The sequence below is a fragment of the Castor canadensis genome, chromosome 17 (genome assembly GCF_047511655.1).
Source record: "Castor canadensis chromosome 17, mCasCan1.hap1v2, whole genome shotgun sequence".
NCBI lineage: Eukaryota > Metazoa > Chordata > Mammalia > Rodentia > Castoridae > Castor > Castor canadensis.
Window position 1 is genome coordinate 63,254,536 of NC_133402.1, and position 15,955 is coordinate 63,270,490.

Here is a 15,955-nt window from a genome sequence, read left to right on the forward strand (position 1 = left end):
GCATGATTTTCTTTGACGTTAAATGTAGACTTGAGGGATTTCTGAGACTGGGAATATTGCATTCTGAGGCAGGAAATATTGATTATGTCATCAGAACGCAGAAAGAGGATAAGGAAGGAAAAAATGTGTCTTGTTCTCAGCACAGCACTCTGAGGGGTTTTAAGGTTGACGGGTTATTCTTCCACGCCACACTTTTATTTATTTTTGATCTAGTAAAAAGAGACATTTTTGACAGGTTTCCTACCACCACTGAAAGTGAACCTGGAACAGAAGTCAAAGATTTAACAGAATGGAAAACTCCTTGAGGGAATATGAACGAATCCAAGTTTCCAAAGAGTACAATTACTGTCTAGTTCACCATGCTTGGCAACTCCATAGCTGGCAGATTAATCATGAGTCTGCAGAATATAAGAATATTCATCAATAGGAACAGTATGAACCTACTTATTTCTGGCTCCTCCAACGGAGAGGGCAAACATGTGTTTAAGCGTTATTTCATGTCTATGTTGCAAGGTTTATAATTTTCCACCTAACAACAAGAATTCCTTATAGAAATTCTTCTTAATGCAGAAGTGAGTGCTTATATAAATAAACTTGGAGAAGAAGAAAAATCCTTTTTAGTTTAGACTCCTGGCATTTCAGCCTCATCAAGCTCAGCCCACTCGCCTTCCTATGTCCTTAAAATCAGCTAACATGTTTATACCGTTGTCATCTGAGTTTCTAATTTGCCATGTTATTGCAAGTAGGCAGGTCCAGCTTCCCACTGCCCTTTCCTATGTGGGTATTCCGCACTTGTGTAGTATCCTGAAGGCCCTTGAATGAACTAATTGTTGTGCCTCCTTTTCTACTGCACTACTCATTCACTTATATTCCCCACTTTGGTGAATGAATCATTGATCCAGTTGATGTAAGGATCTGGAAATTATTTTTGACTTCCTTTTCTCCTTCACTTGTATGTTAGTTATTTGTGTCAGCCTCTGACAAGTTTCAACATGCCCACAGAGAATATGGGTTCTTGAGAAAGAAATTTCTTTTCCTCTCTGCCTCTTTGCACCATGAAGGGATGTTCAATAAAGAATGAAAACACAGTGAAGAAAACGGGGGTAAATTTGTCCATTACTTTGGGAGGTGCATGCGCAGGTTGGTTGGATATTGAAATGAAGAGCAATTTGGTTCAAGAAAGTGCAGGTGTGAGCTAATGCATTATTATATGAGATGCGTGCACACCTGTGTTTTTTGGGCTAGCATCACTGTAGGTTTACCCTTGGTTCAGCGCACTGGTTAACTAAGCCCCATGGGAATGATGTTGACTGTCTATTTCTGCAGCTTGACCGTCTAATATTTTGGGCTTGGAAAACATTCACTGCACCTCGTTTGTTGGTGATTTGTTGACTGATTCACACGGTCCTGTCGCCATGAAAGCAAGAGTAGTTTAAAGCTAAGAGATGGTGGCTAATGGTATGTACTTAGAAGGTGAAACTGACCACAAATGTTTTGAGAAACAATTCAAAGTAAATCCCATCCTGGAGGTTTGTTTTATTTACTAAGCTCTAGAAATATTATTCTCATCCAGCCCTGCAAGGCTTCAGTGGCAAGCCAAATGGAACACATTCACCCCTGAGTTAAAAGCCTTCTTAAGAGTTTCAAACCAATATTTGCCAATCTGTGAGATGATGGAGATGAGGAGTAATAAGCCTTACACCGATCAAGTGAGGTCTCCACATATTAGAAATCTTTCCTCTTTGTCTATTGTGATAGAGAAAGAAAAGTTCCCCCTTTCCTGGTGGCTTACACCACAAAAGCCTTTCACCAACTGACCTGATAGATGAGTGGACCTGTTTCCCTGTGTCAGCTCTTCCTCATGAGGCAGGGTAATCAGGCCCTTGCACAGCCACAGAGGGTGAGCTTGGGTGATGGGATTGAGATGACTCCACTGTTTGTGTTGTGCTACCATATGGGGTGCCATGAGTTTTATTTTATTTTTTTCAGACGTCATGTTCAGTTCCCCAGTGAATAGACCAGGGTGTTACTTCTTTTTACCGTTCTACATGAATTTTTTTTAGAGTTTTTTAGTCTCTAGATTCAAACTACAAAGCCCAGTGGCATCTCTTAGTAATCAGGACTTCTGTTGTCTTCCCATTTTTACATGTTATTTTCTGAGATGGAAGCCATTCTAAGCTGAGTAAATAATGGGCTGTATCATTTAATGTTTTGTGTGAGAAAGGGAGACCTGTCCATGACCCTTCTTCCTCCTTTGCCTCCAATGGACATAAAATAGGCCCCAGGAATCTAAAAATGGAAGCTGCCTTTATTACAGCAGTGCCTGAGAGCAGAGAAATCATTAGCAGGGTGTCAGTGTTGCCATTAGAAGTCTTACTCCTCTGGTGCTTAACGACAGTCCTGAAAGTTTGCTCCTGGCAAAAACCTGACCCCCAAAGTCTCAGTTGGGAAGCAGATTATAAAAATGAATTTTCAAACAACCTGTCCAGCTGTGCTTTTTTTTGGTTATCTTTATAAACTGAAAAGCTGCTTCTGTGACAGGATTCAATTTTATTGGAGATTATGCTATCCATAATACTGTTGAATTATTTTCAATATTCAATTTGAAATAATGGCTCAGTAACCTAATGACTTTTCGAAAATAAGCCTGTGGACCAGAAAAATTCTGCTTGATCAGAAATCAGGGAGGCAGGTGCACCAAGTGAAAGAAGACCTCAGGGTCATGTGTTTACTCAAAAACCACATCCTGTATGTGCATAATATCCTTCCATTAGAAAATAATAAAATCCTTTTTAGTTTAGCAGTGAAGAAAATGAGACACTAATTAATAGAATGACTTACTCCAGTCCCTCAGTGAATCAGCTGAAGAGCCGGAAACCAAAGGCATATCCCTCAGTGACTGATTTTATAAGTAGGGCAGACATATCTTGATGTATTTTTCCTTCCTAGGCACTCCTGGCTTGCGAGGAGCCCCTGGAGTCTATTTCTGCCTACACATTCTCCTCCCTTAGAAAGACTCTCTCTTGCATTTTGTATTCTGGCCAGTCTTCCCAAATAAAAGTTTTCTCAAACTGCACTTGTATATTTCCAATAGCAGAAAATCAGACTTCTGGGTAATAGAAATGCCAGCCTTCATTTGCATGTCTAAAAGCCACTTTGTTCCCACAAAACCAAGTTCTTCTATTGAACATTTGCAGGTGCAATTTCCAAGAGTCTGAGATGAGGTGGCTGCAAATGTGGCCCTTGAAGTAAAAGATGATCAAAATAAATCAAACGATCTCATCACATTAGTAACAACTGAAAGTGAACGTAGGAGACATTCCAACCCCCGCCCAGTGTTACTAATGAATTCAAAAGAAGCCAAAATGACAAGGATAATGAACACTGTGAAAACTCTCTTTAAAAGCTTGACTCTTTTTTGTCTTCAAGGATGCACCTGCTGTAAGATGGTCCCAAGTATCCTTGCCTAGAAGCTGTGCTGTCTTTCACCTCACTTCCTTTCTAGTCTGGGACCAACACATGCAGATCCTTTTGTTGAAATTAGCTTGTGGATTATTCCTTTGCTTATACCATTTAGGTTTCTTTGCAAGCTCTGGCTACTGGAATCAGAAAGAAAGTTATTGGAGGGAATAAACAGAAGGTCTCAATAGGCACTGCTCTTGCAAAGAACAGGTGTCTACAGTTACGAATCTTTCTCTGTCACTCCCAAAGTTTTACATCCTAGGGAAAGAGGGCCTGGTGGGACTTAGCTTCTGGTGTCCTCATTCCCTTTAGCAGGGGTGGATGGGACACCTTAATTAACAAGATGTCCTGGCTGGGTGGGGCTTCCTAAGAAACAATGGGATACTGTAACCAGTGAAAGTAAGAGTGCATGCTGGGAAGCCCAGACCAACACTGCACATCCTTCTACACAGGACTCTTCTCATGTCTGTGTGTCTTTATTTTTACCTTAATAGACAAGACAATAAAGTTACACATTAATGGAATTTCAGCATAAATGCAGTTCTGTAATGTCTGGATCTACTATGGGATAGATATTATGACTAGCACATGTAAAGGAGCTGTAGGATATAAGGATGTGTGATAAATTCTCTTACAGTTTTAGTACCAGATAAAGCAAGGTTGCTAATTTTATAAATAAGTATGACTTCTGTTTACAATACTGTTCTTTTCCTTTGTAACTCATGCTTCCCTTTTGACTTTGGCTTCCAGCAAGCCCACGGCTGTATTTATTGCCAAACTATAGCAACAAACAGCTGCCTAATTCTGCAGAAAAACTCCATCCCAGAACACTTGAGTGTTTATCCTCAACTAAAAGGTCCCATGATATGCATGGTTCATATTATGAGTTGTCACAAATCCAATTTGGAAATAGGCAAGGCTTAAATAATAAACAAACACATCAGTAATTTGGATTAAGCTTGGTCTTTGGCAATAGGAAATGCTCAGATCTAAAAGTTTGCTTTGTGTCAAATGCTTGTGAGGCATATTGCTTAAATATAGAGCACTGCTCAGGCGTGTGTCTGCAGCAGGGTGCAGCCCTGGGTGTTTGGGTCTTCCTGCTATGGAGGCCCACACCTGCATTCATCCATCCATGAGGCTGGCTCCTTAGGGAGTCTGCATAGCATCCAATAGGGACATCAGGTTTAAAGAGGTGGTAAAAGAGCAAGGTGCAGATAAACTAGCAATTTACAGTTCCCCTTGGACTGTAACCTTTAAAGTAGTTAATAGAGCACTATCTTGTTGAGATGGATCTGAAAACAGAATTTTTACACACAGAAATGTACCATTTTTCAGCAACTATGTGTGTGTATCTTTATTACAACTACAACAGAGGACTAAAAATATTAGGTGAGTTAATCTGCTTCTTTACCTTTCTGAAAGGTCAAATATTTTTTCTTCTCATTACTATTTCATAGATCATTTTCCAACAAGTGCTGAATGCACAGAACCTGGAGGACAGGGCATCAAATTTTTTAATGACAACGATGTAAGCGGTTCACTTGCATTATTTCATTTGAAAAAACCTGATTATTCCTTTATTTCTGGAAGGTATAAGCTCTTCAGCAACTTCTTTACTAATATAGCAATATGCTAACACAATAAACTTTGTATTGAAATAGTTTGGTTACAAGGGCCCAGTGGGGTGGAAGCTGGGAGTGTGGTCTTTATTTATGGTGCCATAAGAACTGGCAAGGTAGCTTTCTGTGTCAGTACAGACAGCCTTGAAGCCTGTGGGAAAAGCTTGGCCTGTGCTGCTCTGCAGCAAGCTGAAGCAAGTTATGAGAGTAATCAGTTATCATTACAAAAGTGACTTGCGTAGCCTTCACAGGAGAGTAAAAACCAGTCTAGGAGCAGGTGTATCAGGAAGGCCCCTGGGCTTCCATCTTCCTCCCTCTCTTGCATGTCTGCCTGATATTCCACAGGTGGAATTTCATTCGAGGTAGCAATGAATGGTGCCCAGGGGATCAGGGTCTACATTCAAATTTCCTACCTTTAAACCTCAGCTCCACCACTCACAGTCAGCTGAGTAAACTGGGGATGACTTCTAACTTTGAGTCTTTTTGTAAATTAATGAGCTTGTCTGTGAAAGGCGGTGAGCCAGCACCTGGCTCATGGTTTATCTTCAATATGTGTCTGTTTTTATTACTATTTGTTGTTTAGACTTAACACATCACCTATTCAAATGCAAATACCTGGGGAGGCCTGTTGTTACTGGTTACACCTTCCAAGAGATTCTCACCATTTTCATGTCAGTGAGGATGTAGTGAGTAAAAAAAAGATCCAGGACTTAAACTTGGGAGAAGCAGGGAATCAAACTGAAGGGAAAAAGTAGCCTTGACATTTGTTTAGAACCCCAGTCATTTTTCTACACGGAAAAGCACCCAAGTGTTGCAGCTACCCAAGTGCAAACCCTCGCTGTCACAGAAATGCAATATAACTGTGGAACACAGATGACAGGACCAAGTCCGCAGGACCCCTAGGACTGCTTTCTCTCTATCAACTGCTCCACTTCAGAGGACTCTCTGTAGACTTTTTATGATATCCAATATTGAACTGCAGAGCAGCCCATCTACTCTTGCTTTTCTGACTTGCCAAGGCACAAGTTCAAAATCTGAACACTGGTGTGTGTGGAGGTGTGCACGCCCTGGCGTGGCTGCCCACATTGGATTCTGGGGCTGGCAGCCAATGAACAGCCACCACCCTCTCTAAAAGCAGTTGCCTTTCACACTGGGTGGAGACTTCCATTGGCAAAGTCATCCATTGCCACCATAAATCAGTCATTTCAACATCCCTCCTGTCCAGCAAGGAGAACAGAGCATTTTGGAGTTGAGTTAAGCTATTTGGTACAAAATGGATGAAATATTCTTATATTTCTCCCCAGGATGCCCAGGAGAGGCTGGTTCTGACCCAAATTATTCCCATTCACTATTTCAGAGAGATTTCATTTCACCTTCTGGGTGAGGGAGTGGACACATACAGACGCAAACACATTCACACATCTAGCTCCCAGTACAGCATGACGTACTGACCTGTTAGGCCGGCGGCCTCAGCAGACAGGAAGGCACTCCAAGAAAGGAGGAAAAACAGGCCTGTTTCCAGCATTGGGAACTCACACAGCTTGGTAAATTTGGTCAAGTGACAAGATGTGTTAAGGGAAACAACAATTGCTTTTACAGCTAAATCTTCGTGTTGGCTGAGAAAATTTGATATAGTGATGATATTTTAGAACTAAGAAGCTGATTTTCAGATGTGACAGAGGGCATCATGACCACTGGACCCTGCTTGGAAGACCAGTATAAGTTCAATGATTCACTGGGGGCTGAACATGCCTGCAAAAACTCAAACCTGTGTTCAGGTGAAAAGGTGTCTATTAAAACCAGTGTACTGTACTGTAGGTACCAAGCCTCTTGAATTTGGCCCAGGCTTTAGGGCATGCCTGTTAGGAGAATTGCAGCAGGTACAAGAAAACAGAGCCAAGAGCACGTGGTTGAAGGTGGTGCTGGTTCTTGGCCAGTGCAGCCTGTGGGCAGTTTCCTCACCCCTCTACCAATAGAACCTTTCCTCCTAGCCATGAAAGCAGGATGGGAGAAGCAGTTACACTCAGTGGAAGGGAATCTTGCCCATGTCCGAGGATGGAGGGGAAGATATATTATTTCTAGGTCAGATAAGACACCCTTGGGTAGGCAAAGGTTCATTTTGGGATGGATGACTCTTGGGCAATAGTTTGTAAATTGCAAACACAACAAAGGGATAGTGATACAAATTTGGCAAAGAATGGGTTTTGGGGAGATGGTAAGGAATGTGTGATTGATCAGAAAAGATTACATTATAATTGTGTCCATATTAGGCATAAAATGCCCTGGCAGATAAGGAGATGCGATTATGTTGCAATTTTACGTTTCCAGAGCAAAATATAAAGCAGATTCCACCTTAAAAGATATTTAGCAGCAGGTTAGGGAAGTTGGGGTGAAGTATCAGGGTCTAATTCTTGACTTAGCCAGTCAGTGGGTGTATGATTTCTGAGCAGTATATTAACCTATCTGATCCTCATTTCTTTCCTATGTGAACTGGCAAGAAAATAATACCTTTTTCTATAGTGTGAAGAGTGAAATGAGATGAAGTATGTTAAAAATGTTTCATTAAGTTTTAGGAAGCACAGAACACCAAGAGGCCAATAATACCAAGGTTGGAAGTGTGGCCTCTGGAAATGGGATCTACCTGGAGGCAAACTCACTTCATCCACTTGGACATGTCTCTGAACCACTCTATGCTTCTGATATCCTTTTAGTAAATGGGGTAATAGCAAATATACCTCATTGCTATGTAAATAGGTTAACCTATGTTATATATGTTAACATATATTGAACAGTGCCTGGCAGACAACAAGTGATGTATAACTTTCACTGTTGTGATTTAAACTAATTGGTTAAGTAATTTTTTAGGTAAAGCATCTCTTCTGAAAATAGAATCAATAAGGGTCTGGAAGCAATTCTTTACCTGGAGTAAACAATGAGCTGCCCTTAGGCCCTTTTTCAAAATCTCGCTCTACCGGGGAGGGAAGGCTTTGTATCTGGAGGAGTTTACTCTGAATTCCCTCCTCTAGTTTGTTTTAAAGAGAGGGCTCAGGCCAGTTTGAGTAACAGAATATCAGAGCATTCTTTTTTATTTAACTTCTTCCACAAAGTCCTTCAGTTTTGAGTCAGTCCCCAAGTCCAGAGTCTGAAGCAACAGACTAGGAGGACTGTCAGGTTACGAGAATCCTTGTTGCAAGACGTCCAGGGTATTGGGTGGAGGGAACAGCAGTGGGCACCTGTCTCCTTCACAGCCTGTGTCTGTAAAGCCTGTGAAAGGTCACCAAATGCCTCATGATCAGCCCACAGACCACAGTTCTTCTGTGATTGACCCCACCCCATCTCCTCTGCTCTATGCCTTTTCTTCCAGATATAATCTTGTGGCAGACCTCCAGCCTTTAGGAATTGTTTCCTTCCCTTACTACCTGCTCACTTCTGTATCTACACCTCCCCCTCATGTCAGCCAAAGCAAACTTCTGATCTCAGCTTCTCCACCTAGTGTGGATTCTGGAGCTGAAAAGCCTGGTTTTGAATTTTGGCCCTGAAACACCTAGCTGGATGGCCTTAGCCAAGTTGTTTAACCTTAATGGCCTGAGTTTCTTCAACTGCAAAATTGGCATAATAACACTAGCTACCTTCTGGGATCCTTATAAAAGCTGTCTAAGACAATCCAGGCAAAATGCTTAGGGCAATGGCTGGCACATGGTACAGTTCTCAGAAAATGTTAGATGATATTATTATTATCATCATGCTCTTTATTACTGATATGTGACCCAGAGTGTGGTCTGTTACCACCCAAAGCCTCAGTTTCCTTGTGTGTAGAGTGAGGACAATAACAACTTGTCTCTTGGGGTTGATTCAAATGCAGAGGAGCACATAAAAGCCATGTCAGACACTCACTAAATATTCTATCATCACTATTAGTATGGTAAATGACATATGCCCTCTACCTCAGTTCCACCTATGACTAGGGGCATGGTCTGCCTCTTGAGTCTCCATTTTGGGGTTCACTTACTGACTGTGTGACCTTGGCCAACAGCTTCCTCTTTCTAAGCATTATGTCCAATAAAAATAGAACTGATGGTTGTGAAGGCTGGAGAAGGCTTTGCATGTGAAACATAGCAGGGCACCTGACATATCATAAATACTGGGTTGGATCATTGTTTTTTGGTGGAAACCATTTATTCCTGTCAATGGAGTGCCATTTACCAAGTTCTAGGAGTAAACTTTGGAGTGGGCTTTGACTCTCTTCTCTTCTTTATCTCTTATAAACAGCTGATTATTTGGTCCTACAAATTTTTCCTTCTAAACATTGGTCTCCCTTTCTGATGCTCTCCAACAATTCATCATCACAGTTTTCCTTGGTTCTAATTCCCTTCCTTTGAGCCATCCTACATACCAGATCCTAATATATTTAAAAATATAACTGTCAGTGTGTCCCTCTTCTGAGCAGAAAACCTTCAGCGGCTAATTGCGGACTGTAGAAGGAAATTCAGCCTCTTAAAAACAAACAAACAAACTACTCCACAAGTGTTTTCATCTCACTTATGTTGCCTCATCTTCCATTTCTCACTTGCAGGAGCCCTGTGGTCCTATGGTGCACATCTGCCATGCGTCCATTGGTCAGTCCCACCTCCACACCTTAATGAATTTTGGTCTTCCTCTTCTGAATCACTTACTGCATAGCTTTAGTTTACATCCTACTTATCTTCTAGGCTAAGCCCAGGCCCTACTCTGCATCTAAATAACACTTCTAAAATTACTCATCAGGATGGAGTAATTGGCCAAGTCTATTGGACTATTCCAGATACAATGACCTTGTCTCTATTTGAATTTTTATAGCAGTAATAAGTTGCATATGACTTTGGCACTCACTTTCTATTCAGCTTCTAACGTAGAGTTTGTCTTTCCAAGTTTGTCACTCACAGAGGGCAAAGACCATGTTTTTACTCATCCTGACTCTTTGTAGGCACCCTCAGTAGAACTGAGCCGTTCAGCAGCTGCTCACTGAATCTCTGGACCACTCCTCATAGAATAAGCCCCAACATTTTGTTTTATTTTTCTTGGACCCTTACCCTTTTGACACACTTCTTCCTTCTCTTTTCTCTGTGGCCCTCCATCTTTTGCTTTGCCTTTTCTCTCTGGTCTTCATTTAGCCCTAACACTTAGCACTAGTCGTCTGATTTCCTCTTCAACTTTGACTTACCTTGGTTCCATCCACTATTCTAGGTGAAAAGCCCACTAGATCAGTGTTTTTCCCTGGCTCAGATCCTTTTAGGAATTCTAACTTTCCTCCCAACTCCTAATAAAAAAAAAAGAAATCCACTAATACAGTTGCTCACATATGACAGACCTGTCTTTCCTGCATTGCTTGCATGCCCCTTTCTATAAAGTAACTGTGGATGCTTTGAAAACCCACTGCGATCATTGGTGTGGCCTACCCTGTGAGCTAGCAATTGACATGGTTCTAAAAGAGGCAGAGGGGCTAGTGGAATGGCTCAAGTGGTAGAGCTCCTGCCTAACAAACATGAGGTCCTGAGTTCAAACCCCAGCACCACCAAAAAAAAAAAAAAAACCCTCAAAAATAAAAGAGGCAGGAACATACTCAGTGTTTCATTCCACTCAATCCTGTCTTGTTCTTCACCCTGGATCTTCAGTTCTTCCTTCTGACCCTAGTATAGCTAATCCTAATGTTTCATGCCTACTAGTTTTCCTGGATGACATTTTTGAAATGTTGTTAATAGTCTAAGGCCAAACACTATCAATAGAGCTAGAATTGACCTTGGACAAGAAAAGAACCTGGTTCATTCTGCCATTGGTATCAACCTACACCTCCTGGGATCATCTTGAACCAAGATGGCCTCAGCAATGCTATATTGAATTTGATCCTTTCTATCTCACCATATGCTGGCCTGGAAGTTGTTCATCCTCAGAAACATTCTATGGACACTGACTGCTCCTAAGAGTCCCCAGCTTTCCATGTGTAAACAAAGGATATCAGTGCTGTGACAACAGCATATGCAGACCCCATTGCAAATGAGCCAGCGAAGATTCCAAGGAAATTCCCCACGGACTGGAAGAATGCTGCAGTGTCAAACGCATTTGGGTTCTCCTTGGGACTGTAAATGGATATAGAACTGAAAAGAGAAGAGGGGACAGGTTAGTTATTGACTTCCATCTTCCATTGCACCCCATTTTGGGAGGGGCATCCTTTCTTAGAAGGCTGGGTACTTGTTGGAGGAGTTGAAGGGAAAAAGATGACGAGTGGAGAGGATGAAAAAGCTGATAATTTTCCCCTTCCTTACAACCCAATCCCATGGTATCCATCTATTGCTGCCAGTCAGTAAACATTTTTATATTGGAAAGGTCGTAAAGAATATTGTTTCTGAGCAAACTAGGCATTAAAACATGGTAGGTGTATAAGGAATCTGCTGAGCAGATAGATAACTGTGAATTATTTAGTGGCCATATGTCTTCAGTGCTGTTATATATTCACAAATGTTCCTGATAAAAAGTGCACTTTTATGGCCTGTACACAAATGGGCGATACAAATCACAGTGTGCACAAAATATTCTGCTGTGATCTTGTCATAAACCACAAAGCATTCCTCTTCTCCAGTGTAACCCCTCAGAAACAGAGCCCGTAGTAGTGTTCAGACCATCACAATATTAATCCCCAGGGAGAGCGAAACCCTCATTTTCCCACCAAAACAAATGGCAGCAGCTGCTCAAGGTCATCTTTTATACCCCAATTCCAGTGGCTGCCAACAGATTTATTTCCATAGAGAAAACCAATCTACCAATAGGTAGCCTGCTAACTTAAATATTTTTGAAGATGTTGCATTTACTTTTTTTTTAAAGCCTCAAATCCCAGAGTGTTAATAGGAAGGACAAGGTATGTCCTATTTTAGAAAATATGAGCTCCCCATATTGTAGAATTAAAACAAACAGATGTGCTCAAACTGGTAGGTTCAAAGACTAATGAAGTTACAGTTTTGATTGTAACATGGAGTCTTGAGACTAATCAGGAAAATCAAGCATTTGTGGGTGGATTCTGGAATGGATTTTCTAGAGGTATAGAGTCAACAGTATCCTAAACATACTTACTGAGATTAGATTGGGTTTTACAGAGATGTAACTGAATCTTTTATGTTCGGATGATTAGTGCGTGTTAACTTTCTGACCTGACTTTTTGCACCCAGAGACTATTTAAGAGAGAGCAGGGGTAGCAGATTCCAGCTCTCCTACAGGAAGATATGTGGCATAAAGCAGGTAGCTTTAAATGTTCTGAGGTTTTTCCCTGGATGTCTTTAAACCCCCAAAGTAGGCCAAACACTTCTGCTTTGATCCTGTAATTGGATAAGAGGGATGAATGTGGGTCTTGAATGGAGCCCTGAAATGTATGCGAGGAAAGGAGTACCTTTGAAGTGTCTCTTTTTTTGTGCAGTGTTATGCTTTGCAGGAAAAAAGGGAAAAGCAAACCCACATTGGGATCCTTTGTATCTGTCATTCCAGGGGAAAGGTGTAAAAACCTTGTGGTGGTTGGAAACCTGGTGCCCAAGGCTGTGAAGTCTGATGTGTTCACCTTGACATCCACCAGCATAATTCTTCATTTCAGTGAAGAAACGACGTGATGAGAAAATGCTCTATTTCATTCTTCCCTTCAAACAAAGGCTTTTGCACAGTACTGTAGCTTTGTAAATAAGTGAAATCCCCAAGGCTACTCCAGTAGATCTGACCCTTTGAAAAGGCAGCTCTCTATCCTCACCTCTACCTCACATCCCCAGAAGTGTTTCCTCTGTCTGATGTACCTGGACCTGGGACCACCACCATCACTAATTCAGCCATATCTGGTGCCATTATTTATGTAGTGTTTTTCTTTAAATCAACTAATTTTTATTCAAAAATAAGAGCTTCTATGATAGTACACCTATGGAATCATAAGTTTGGTGTGCTAAATATATTTTTAATACATTTGAGATTGTGTAATTTCACCAAAACTATCCCTGTATGTCACCTAAACTTGCCTGGGTAACCCCATTGATTTGCATTCTGCTCTTTGGGAGGTTTTGTTCTCTTCCAGCCCATCCAACAGGGCACAGCCTCTTTGTTTGCCCACTTCCATCCCCTTCCCTGTGATGTTTGGCTTAGATGAAGGGAAAGGCTTAATGCCGCTTGGTCTCTGAAGACTGTCCACTGAATTTGCTGGTCCTAAGGCTTTCCAGGGAGTATGTATTGGGTGCCTGCTAGATGCTGGGTGATGCACTAGGTACAGGATGCTGGAAGCAGATGGGCAGTTGAAAACAATTTGATTCAACAAACATTTTGTTAACACCTGATTTATGCAATGTATACTTAGGCAAAGAAGCCTAAAATATGGATGACAAGTAGCTCTAGGTTCAGTTGTGGTGGTGTGAGAATACACAACACGTAATTGTATAAAAGAGGAAACATGCACTATTTTTACAATAAAGGAGCTGTTATTTGAGCAAGGTATCAGGTCAACACACAGGGATGGGGAGAGGGTATTCCAGGCAGTGGAAAGAGTATGAAGAAAGGCAGGGAGGCAGGTGGGATTAGGGCACATTAAGAATGGCAGAGTGGTTGCGGTTGGAGCTCAGGGAGTGTGTACATGGGCCCATGTGGAGGGGTAAAGGTGGGTGAGGTGGCATCTCTCAGAGCCTTCACTTCCATGCTAAGGATACCCAAAAGCCATCCCATTAACATAGTATTTATCCTTTCATGCTCACACTCTAACTTTGCTTAATCCTATAACATCTCTGTGAGCTTCCTTCTTTTTATAAAATAAAGAAGCTGAAGAAAAGAGAACTTTGAGTCACACAGCTAGCAAGTTTGCCATGTAGCTTTCTTGTTTCTTCCCTGAAAAAGGGATCTTTGGGGGAAAAACCCATTAACCCACATTAGGGTTAGTTGAGGATAGTTGAGTGACACTGCTGCACTGACTGAAAGGACAATGAGAACTCAGGACGGAGACTTCATTTTCATGCCTAGGATGGAACACGGGCTCCACCTTCCTGTTGGCAAGGATGAGTAGCTTACACTGACCATGAGCAGGTGACCCACAAGTTCTTCAGGAAAACTTGCTTCATGCCTGGCTTCCATGCCCAGACCCGTAACTTCACTGGGCCTGGCCTGGGCCTGCTTCCTTTCTGTGTGCCCAGGGCACAGTGTGGCACCTCACATGTGACAGGCTACAGAAAGGCTAATGGAATGAAGACTAGACTGGTAAGTAGAAAGGAAGAAATGCTAGAAAGAAGGAGGCTTGTAAAAGCCAGTCATCTCTTGGAAGGAACCATCCGTCTCAAGACGTTTTTTTTTGGCGTTAACTCTATGGAGTCATGTTGTGGGTACTTGTGGAACCATCAGGCTGACCTGGAAGATGATTCTTGTGCCTCTTTACTTGAGCCACAAATTTGACACTTGTTGGCTGTACAGCCTTGGTCAGGTTACTTTGTCAGACTGACTATTTTGTTGCTTATTAAATGGAAATGATGATAGTACTGGTCCTTCAGAAATGTCTTGGGGTTATAGGACACATTTAAACTCGTATCTGTGTCTTAGGGATTCTGGGGCCATTCACCAAGCGCTTATGGGCATTCAAAACAAAAAACTGTTATTTATCATTGCCTTCATTGTCATCATCTTGCTAAGAACATCCACAGGGGTCACAGTGACATACAGCAAAAAGCCATGTACTGAATCAAGCCTCAGTTCCAACTATGGACAGAAGGGGTGGCTGCCCTGCTGTCACAGCTTTGAGGGTGTTAGAGAGAAGCGAGTCACTTTTTCACAGGAACAGAAGTGGTTTCAGGGAGAGGAGGTACCAAACAAGCACCCTAGGGAAACAGTTATAGGAATGAGGCTGAAAGGTTGTCATGCTTGTCACAAAGCTCTTGAGTCAAAGAGGGAAAGAAGTGTCCTCGGCAGGCTGGCCAGGGGTCTTCTCCAGGGACAAGAATAGGCTGGGTGACTCTGTTGCACTTCACCAGGTTTCCTGAGGGATGCTCTGCAGGCAGTGCCCTCTGTCTCCTGGTGAGGCACGAGATAAGGTGGGGAAGGACGAAGTGCAGGCAAGAAGGAGGTGTGCAGAAGCTACTTGTCTCTAGGGAGGCTGCATCTCTCTGCACTGCCAGGAGTTTAGAAAGTTGCTCCTCCTGGCTCTTGCTCCTGGCAAAAGAATTCTCAGAGCTCTGGTTTCCAGTTACAACACTAAGCCTATGGACTTGGGAGCTGCAGCTGCAGGGATTGGTGCTGGAAGCAGTTGAGGATTTGGGGAGCAAATGTGGAACTTTCCAGTTTCTATCCAAGGGAAAAATATCATTATTTAAGTGATTTCAGCCTTTTGGACTTAGCCCTTGTGCCAATCCCAACTGAGGCATTAGTGGATGGAAATACTGGAGGGGAAGAGGGAGAGAAAAGGAATCAGGTTTTCTGTTAACCTGGGCAGTGGTTGTTCTTTGGAACACCGGAAGAGGCACGGTTTATGGCACACACTGGTGAAGGTGGATCTACAGTCCCCAGACATTTTTGATGAAGATAGATACTTGAGTTGGATGGAACCAGTATCTTTGAAAATAATAAGACTAGAAATACACAGTGGTGTTTAAATATTCATCCCATAAATTGGAAATGAATCCAGGTTATTGATTTGTTCTGTTTAGGAACAGATTATTCAGCAAAAACTGGTTGATGACAGTATATTGTATCCATACTTAGAAATAAATGTGTGCAGCATCTTTTATTCAAAAAATTAAAAATGGATGAAATATCCTAAATTCCTTTGATGAAAGCAACATTAACAAGGAATTTTTTTTTCTGTGTACCATTTCAGTTTCACGTACACATGGAGATTACTGTTC

The 15,955-nt window shown here is 41.9% G+C and overlaps 1 protein-coding gene across 1 annotated transcript in view; it reads right to left on the reverse strand.

The window, feature by feature from the left end:
• Window positions 1-15,955, reverse strand: part of Slc9a9 (solute carrier family 9 member A9) — a 511,055-nt gene that overhangs the window by 261,046 nt on the left and 234,054 nt on the right. Inside the window, exons 7-8 of the mRNA XM_074059491.1 lie at window positions 11,074-11,212; window positions 6,534-6,639 (exon numbers count right to left, since the gene is read on the reverse strand). Of these exons, the coding sequence (XP_073915592.1) occupies window positions 6,534-6,639; window positions 11,074-11,212 (245 nt within the window). The remainder of the gene's footprint in view (window positions 1-6,533; window positions 6,640-11,073; window positions 11,213-15,955) is intronic.